Below are 8,312 nucleotides of genomic sequence, written 5' to 3' on the forward strand. Positions count from 1 at the left end.
TAAAAAATGAGCAAAAGACTTAAACAGACATTTCTCCAAAGCCAATATACAAATGGCCAACCAGCATATGAATGGATGCTCAATATAATTAGGCAAATGCAAATAAACCAGTGAGCTATCACCTCACACCTATTATGATGGCCAAAATCAGAAAAACAGAAAACAGCATTGACAAGGATCTAGAGAAACTGGAATTCTTGTTCACTGTTAGTGGGAATATAAAACACTGCAACCACTATGGAAAATAGGAATTTTTCAAAAATTTAAAAATAAAATTACATGATCCAGCAATTCCACTTCAGGGTATATATTCAAAAGAATTGAAAGCAGGATCTCAAAGAGACATTTGCACACCACGTTCATAGCAGCATTATTCCTTCACAATAACCAAGAGGTGGAAGCAACCCAAGTGTCCATTATGGATGAATGGATATGCAAAATGTGGTATACTCATAGAATAGAATATTATTCAGCCCTAAAAAGGAATGAAATCCTGGCATAAGCTAACACAGGAATGAATGGTGAGGACATTTATGTTAAGTGAAATAAGCCAATCACAAAAACAAACACTGTATGATTCCACTTATGTGAGGTATCTCTAAAGTACTCAAATTCGTAGAGATAAAAAATAGAATGGTGGTTGCCAGGAGCTGGGGAGAGGAAAAAAAGGAGTTATGCTTAACAGGTTAAAGTTGCAGATATGAAAAAGTTCTGGAGACTGTGAATGTGAATATACTTAATACTACCAAATTGTACACTTAAAAATGGCTAAGATGGGGGTCACCTGGCTGGCTCAGCTGGAAGACCATGCAACTCTTAAATCTCTCTGGGTTGTGAGTTTAAGCCCCACCTTGGGTGTAGAGATTACTTAAAAAAAATAATTAAAAAAAAAAAAACACAAAGGGTTAAGGTGGTCAATTTGATATTATGTATTCTTTAGCACCATTTAAAAATTAGAAAAAGCTCAGGGCCTTAAAAAATTTACAAAATACCATTTACCACTGTTTCCATTTAATACTCAGCACAGTAGTATGTCCAAGTATTATAATCTACTTTCTTCTGACAACATGTCTGTAGGTCAATAAATACAAAACTACTGTTAATACATTTGTTGATAACCTAAGGGAAACAAAAAACCCAAACAGGAATCAAGTTTTCAGTACTTTACCTACCAACATTAAAAGAAAGCCTGGGGGCGTCTGGGTGGCTCAGTTGGTTAAGCGACTGCCTTTGGCTCAGGTCATGATCCTGGAGTCCTGGGCTCCCTGCTCAGTGGGGAGTCTGCTTCTCCCTCTGACCCTCCCCCTTTTCATGTGCTCTCTCTCATTCTCTCTCTCTCAAATAAATAAAATCTTTAAGAAATAAAAGAAAAAAAATAAAGCCTGTATTTTGTACTGAGTACTAAATAGATACTGCTTGCATAAAAGGAACAAAGTAGCATTATTAAAGCTCTACCTGAATTTGCTAAATTCACAAACACTTCTTTATACTGAAGAATAAAGTTGGTTAAAATTATTCTCCCTAAGATTCATTCAACTTGATCTTGTCTTAAAAGCCACTATTTTTTAATGAGGTTAAAACTTGGCATTGAAAATCCTTAAAAAATTAAACACATATTGTATCTCCTTTTAGGAACTGCTCAAGGATTGTCTTCATCAAGGGCTCAGGGTAGTAGGTTAGGAACCGTTCTCTAAGTCCTTTCATTCAATTCTTTTGAATATATACCCTGGAGTGGCTCTCAAAAGATCAGCATTATTCGAAACCCTGATGAACACATGTGAAAAATACATGGGTCACATTCTGCTGCAATGATACGCAATTTAATGAGGTGTTGCTATAATTTCTAAGGAAAAGACTGACTAGAAGCTACACAATTGTTCCATGATTGTAGAAATATCAGCAAATGGTACTGATTATCAAAATTAAATATCTAGAAGGATTTCTATACACAAGGGCAAGGAAGTTTTTACTGGGATGTCCAAAGTGCTTGAAGAAAACGTTCACCAAGAGCCATTTTTTCTCAGCTACTTTCACCTTACGGCCGTCCTGCAAATTCTGTTAGTATCCTAATTACTAATACCTCAAAGATGTTTTATTTTTAGGTATACTAACTAAATTAACACATGCAATATAGACATTAAAAATACTCCTGGGATTAGTTATGGAAAATCACATATGTTTATGTACGTTCAGGGAGTAGGTGTGGGGGTATCTAAATAAATATATATGTACCCACATTTAGATATTTAAGAAAATTATTTGGAAACTTACATAAATGTTTTCAGATGCTCTATAAAAACAATATCCTCTGTCCCTTTCATCTAGCTCACCTTATCTCATTTCCTTCAGTAATAAGATTATAATACAAGTATTTAGTACTGTGGGCTCTACATATCCTTGCATAGAATGTGAAAGGGAAGTTACTATGTAAAAACACTGAGGTTACAGAATAAAGGTATTGCACAGAAAAGAGGCAAACACAAAGTACTCTTAGAAAGAAAACACATGAGCTATATTTAGTATTAAATACTTCAGACATCCAAAATTCTTGATAATCTATCCTTTTTTGAATAAGAAACATTTAAGTCAGCAAGATAAAGTCTTAAGAAAAATACCTGTGGGAAGAGGTTTTCTTCTAATTAAACACTTTACTCAATCATTTTCATTTGAAAATTGTGGCTTCCTCAATTATTTTAACGCTAGTGTCATTTTTATGTGCCAATTCAGGATATAAGCACTAGTATTACTCCATGCATCCTTAGTTATTCATCAAATAAACTGAGAAGCATTATCCCTCCCCCTTCTTGAATTAATAAAACCTAACATGCAAAAACAGCCTAATCCCCAGGCTCTTCTCTTGGTCAAAGTGATAACAGCACAGCAGGACCACCTTCAACCTCAAATATTTTGTAAGCTTTACAGACAAAAACTTAACTGGGAAAAGGAAAATACAGGTTTAAATTACAAATGTCCTCAGCCTCTCCATGAAAATCAGCTTTTCTAAGGAAGCATCCTAAGAAATATTTTTAATAGGTGGCAAGAGGTAAATGCCTTGCCCACTCATAAAATGTGATGCAGGGAAACAGGAAATTAATAGTTCTTCTATACACTGACAACCTGACAACCAAATAAGAATAACCAAATAATAGAAAGTTTCAAACTTGTCTTTGAACTCAAAAATACTTAGATCAAAACGTTAACCAATAAGCCTGTATAGCACTACATATAACAAAGAAATATAAAAGAAATCCATTTTATAGGAACAAACTTAAAAGTTCATGGCAAACCTACCTAAGTTACAAATGTTGCAAAATAAAACAGAGAAGAAAAACAAAGATTTATGTGGTAAGAAAATATATATTTACTGAATTAAGCAATGGAGGTACACAATTCAGTCGAAATAGAACAAAGTGAATCTGAATTGCACGTACTTTAAATGCCATGGGATTTATATTCAACCTCCAAAAATGCTCAGGTGCTGAACAGTTAGCACTAAGTAAAACATAAACATTTCTAAAACAAGTGAACAATTCTGCTTCTTCCTATATAATACAACCAAAAGTTGTAGTCACAGGAAGAATTTCCCTGAAATTTGTCAAACTCATGAAAACTGTGGCTCATGGAGCTTGGGAAAAGCACAAAATGTATTCCTAAATGTATCCTTGTGGCAATAATGTTTCTGCACTCACTACAACCTCAACATTGAACTCGGGTTTAACATTCCTTTGTTATGTGTAACATTACACATTTATCAGTATCTTTTATTTTCCTGGCCAGCAATCTCAAAAGTTGTAATGGACTACCTTGCATTATTTCATAGTGAACCATAATGGAGTGGGGGCGGTGCGGGGACAGAGAGGATAAAGAGAATTCTTTTCCAAAAGTCTGGAGTCCAAAAATAATAACCACCTCTGGACCTGCGATTTAATTCAGAAATGAATTCAGAATTCTTTCTGCATAGATGCTTATTGTAGATGCTTCAACTGCTGAGAAATCTTAATGTACTCAGTTATTTGCACTCCAGTGAAAATCTTACCTTTCAGAATAGCTATAAAATACGGTTAAAATAAACCCTGATAAAACAAACAGAAAAATTTCTTCTGACGTTTTTAGTAATACAGAAATGACGACCACTGATCAACTAGTGTCTGTAAGTCACTGCAGTAGTCGCACAATTGCCTGTGGGTAGAGTATCACAGAAACTGAGTGTGGTGAAGCAGGATGTTTTCCCCTTTTAGAACCTGAGTGAACTTCAAGGGATTAACACCAAATTCATGTCAATTCTACAGCACAAAATTCAGACCCTTCATTCTGAATACAAACACATTTTAAAGAGAAAAAAAATGAGGGCTTTAAAACCATATTCGTAAGGTCAGTTTCACTTTTGTATTATGTGCATATACTGTACTTTAATCTGAAATGTTTCATACTTGTATTTCATGTTATATAGGTTTTGGACTTGACTGTGTTTTTCCACAGAAAGAAAAATCAACTGTTTTTCCACCTTAATATTCAACCTACCTGCCCATAGTTGTCTATGCCAGTTACTAATCTATTTAAATTTAATAAATCAAAAGCTGTCCTTAAGGATTGGCCAAGAGTCGTAAGTCCTTCAGCCTGAAGGTTTTTCAGTTCATTCATAAACGTTGCATGGTTTTCTTTCCATCCGGCCTGAAAAGAAAAACGTAAGAGTTTTTTTTTCATCCTTTAAAGCCATGTACACACGGACAGCCGTTACAATCTGCCGTTCACCAAGGAGCTGCTTCACTTTACAGTATGGTTTGGTTAAGGTGTTAATACCGTAGTATCACTGCCGAGGAAAACTCTCTTCAAAGGTGGCCAAGAAAAAAACCTGCTTGCTTACAGCTATTGGTGGCTAACAGCCTTAATACTTTCTAACTTCCCTGGGAAATTTACTTCCTAACCTACTACCCAAAATTTGGGCATGCAAAGGTACTAGTGGAAAACAGAAGTGAGCAGGACTTCTGAAGTTAACCTAGAGCTGGCCCACTGGCCCGCGGCCCTGGGAGGAAAAATCCGAGCACCTAGCCCCGCAGCCCCCACAGCCGGCTCGCTCGCCACCCCGGGGAGGAGCGGCGAGCCCCGGGCCGAGTCCCCTTTAATGCAAACCCGGGCTCGGCGCGGCCGGGCCCGGCTGTCACTCGGGCTAACTTGAATAAATATCCCCCACAGTTCATTGCTGCCGCTCACGCCGCGGAGGGGAAATGTCGGCCATGTTGATCGCAGCGCCGCCGCCGCCGCCGCCGCCGCCGCCACCGCCGGGCCGGGCTGGGGAGGGGACGGCGGTGGCCCAGCGACTCCGCGCCGCGCCAGGACGCTCCGGAGCGGGGGAGGGGGTGGGAGCCCGCAGGGGAAAAGACCTCAGCGCCTGGAGCACAGCGGGTGGGGGAGGGGAGCATAATGAAGGGTGAATGGGGGGGCGGGGAGGGCGAGCGAGGAAGGAACAGGGAAGGGAAGGGGGAGGGCGAGAGCTGTTACCTTGATAGCATAGGGCGGCTCTTCGAAAGTGACCAGCATATACCTGTCTCCTCTGCTGGCAGGGTCCCGGGCACGGAGCTGCGGGAGAGCGGGTGGGGGACGGGAGGAGGAACAGGGCGGACGAGAGGGAAGCACAGAGGCGAGGTTACGAGGCGAAGGGGCGCCCAGCGGCCCCGCCGTCCCCCCCCCCCCCCGCCCCCCCCCCCCGCAGCGCCCCCCCCCCCACACTGCCCCCCACACAGAGATCGGCCCCCACACACCGCCCGGGCCCGGGCCGAGCCCGGCTTGCAGCGCTCGCCCGCGCGGTGGGGGAGGGGGACCCCGAGCCCGGCAGCTCCCGCAGTCAGGTCCGCGACACCTCCGCCTCGCCGCCCCCGGCCGCCCTCCCCCCCCCACCCCTGCCGCCCGCGGGCCGCCGGGCCCCGGTCTCCGCCCGGGCTCGGTCAGTCGGTACCTTCATGAAGGTCTCTACCGCGCCTTTGGCCGTGTCCAGGTAGGTGGTGCCCAGATGGCTGCGCTGGTTCATAGAGGCAGACGTGTCTATCAGGAACAGTAAGATGGGCATAGTGCTGGCCGGGGACACCGGGGCCCGAGGTGGTGGAGAAAGAGATGGTAGAGGTGGAGGCGCCGGTGGCGGCGGCGACCGCCGCTACGCGGGGCGGGGGAGCGCGGCCCCCGGGAGGAAAACACCGTCTGGGTCTTTCCTTCGGCTGCGGGGAGTTTCTCCCCCGATAGTTGAGAGGAAACTCCCCAGACCCAGTCCTCCCCGTCGTACCCCCGCCTCCGCCTCCTCCTGCCTGCCTGCCCGCTGGGGCGGGCGCCCGGCCGTCTGCCGGTCGGTCGGTCGGTCCGTCCCCCCCTCCTCGGGGGTCCCGTCCCCACTCCCGGCCCCTGTGTGTGTCCCAGCGGGAGACGGGCCTGGCTCCCCACCCCACCCCCGGTGCAGGGAGTGGGGACCTGGGAGCTGGCGAAGAGGGGAGTGGGCTGAGGGGAGATTGGCCCTGGGGCTGTTGGGAGAAGTTTCAGGGACTCCCTCCGCACCCCGGCGGTGTCACCACTTTCTCAGCCCCTCTCGCTACTGAAGCGCTTTTCTCTCTCACACTCCGGTTTTAACTCGGGCAGGGTCTGCAGAGGCTCCGCCCCTGACACGTCCTCGAGCCACGTGACGCACCGCCCCGCTGTTCTATTGGCTAAGCCCAAGCTTCTTATTAGCATATTCAAACAGCTCAGGGGCGGGGGAAGCTTGTAGGCCGGCTCCGGGAACAGTTATTGAGCACGCGCGGAGGCGGGGAGTCGGGTGCGCGCGCGAGCGAGCGCCAGGGACGAGCAGGCGGGCCAGCAGACGCGGAGGCGGGCTCCGGGAAGGGGCGGGGACGCACCGCGGAAAGACGGCGGGGTGGGGGCGGGGGACGCGGCGGCGCGCGCAGAGCGGCCGCGGCTGTGAGTCTGCGCGTCAGTGCCGCTGGCCTCTCCTTGCCTTTTGGAGGTGATAGGGGTCGGGGGGAAGGGAAATGGAGCCTGGCCTGAGATCCCCCTGCGAGGTCGCTTTATCGAACCCCCTACCCGTTGGGCGAGTGAGGAGGGTATAAGTAAAGTAATCAGATACCCGATCAGAAGGGGTCTGGCACCGCGCTCTTCCTTCCGCGGAGAGCTCCGGCCCTGCGGTCGCCGGAGGAGGTTCCTTGGGCCTGGGAGGGCCTGCCCCACGGCGGGCGGGCCCGGGGCTGGGGGGAGGGGAAGTGAGAGGTTGTTTGTGACCGGGGACTAATCTCCGCCAGTCCCACCGCTCCGGGTGAGGAGTGGGGACGAGGGTTCAGCTTCGCCCGCAGTCTCCCTCGGCCTTGGGGAGCGACCTAGGGTGAGGGCTGGACCCGGAGCAGACCAGGAGTTCTCCAGGTGGAGGACCCAACAAAAAGAGAACTAACCCTCTATTTTCCTAACTTAGCCCTAAAAGGGCATGAGGGAAGACTCAAATATCGATAAACAGTTTGTTGCCCTTTTTATTCTCAGGGAAAAATAACCGATCCTATCCAAAGAAATACCTCTCTCAAGCCATGTTTTTTCTTAGGGCCCAAGAATGTCAATTTCAGAGCTAAAAGTGACCTTAGAAAACTGAGAACACTTAACTCGTTTTTATATGGAAAAACTGATTTCAGCTAGCTCAGGTGACACACACAGTGGGTTCCCCATAAACCCTGCCAGTGCTCTTTCCTTTCACTATATGCTGTCTCTAAGACTGGTTCCAAATACAGTTTGAGGGAGGACGTTCTTGGCCCGAAGTAATGAATCCTCTCCTAAATGTCCGAGGAAAACTGTTCACTCAAATATACTAGTTGAAAAACTGAAGACAGTACCTGAACTACAAATTGTGTTCAAGACATAGAACCCTTATAAAGACTATGGAGATCTCTATAGGGCCTCTCCTGCTAGCATTGCGTTTTGATTTATTTTTTTTATACTGAAATTCTTAATTATTTGCTGCCTGATGATTTAATGAAATTGTTCCTACTAAGCTTAACACAAAAGAGACGTGTTTTATGGCACTTTTTTAAAAATCTTGAGTTTACATTGCATAACTTGGACTTTTCCTAATACTTAGGACAACCTCTGAACTTCTTATTAATTTATAGTGGGGCTATTTCAGTAATAAACTGTTCTGTGAGTATGTACCATAGAAGAGTGACATATTTTTAAGAGATTTGGACTACAAAATAAGATGGAATACAGGTCTTATATCCAATGTTGCTGAGGACTGGTGGAGTTAAAAAACGATTAAAATGTGTGCCCTGCCTTCAAAGAGCTTATGGTTTTTC

The 8,312-nt window shown here is 45.5% G+C and overlaps 1 protein-coding gene across 3 annotated transcripts in view; it reads right to left on the bottom strand.

The window, feature by feature from the left end:
* The window catches only part of INTS6 (integrator complex subunit 6), an 89,005-nt gene extending 82,742 nt beyond the window's left edge, over positions 1-6,263 (bottom strand). For all 3 annotated transcript variants that reach the window (XM_044913562.1, XM_044913561.1, XM_044913560.1), the window contains exons 1-3: positions 5,954-6,263; positions 5,500-5,577; positions 4,522-4,671 (exon numbers count right to left, since the gene is read on the bottom strand). In XM_044913562.1, the coding sequence (XP_044769497.1) occupies positions 4,522-4,671; positions 5,500-5,577; positions 5,954-6,064 (339 nt within the window). In that variant the 5' untranslated portion in view covers positions 6,065-6,263. The remainder of the gene's footprint in view (positions 1-4,521; positions 4,672-5,499; positions 5,578-5,953) is intronic.
* Between the last annotated feature and the right edge of the window lie 2,049 nt (positions 6,264-8,312).

Source organism: Neomonachus schauinslandi, chromosome 3, assembly GCF_002201575.2.
Source record: "Neomonachus schauinslandi chromosome 3, ASM220157v2, whole genome shotgun sequence".
NCBI classification, from domain to species: Eukaryota; Metazoa; Chordata; class Mammalia; order Carnivora; family Phocidae; genus Neomonachus; species Neomonachus schauinslandi.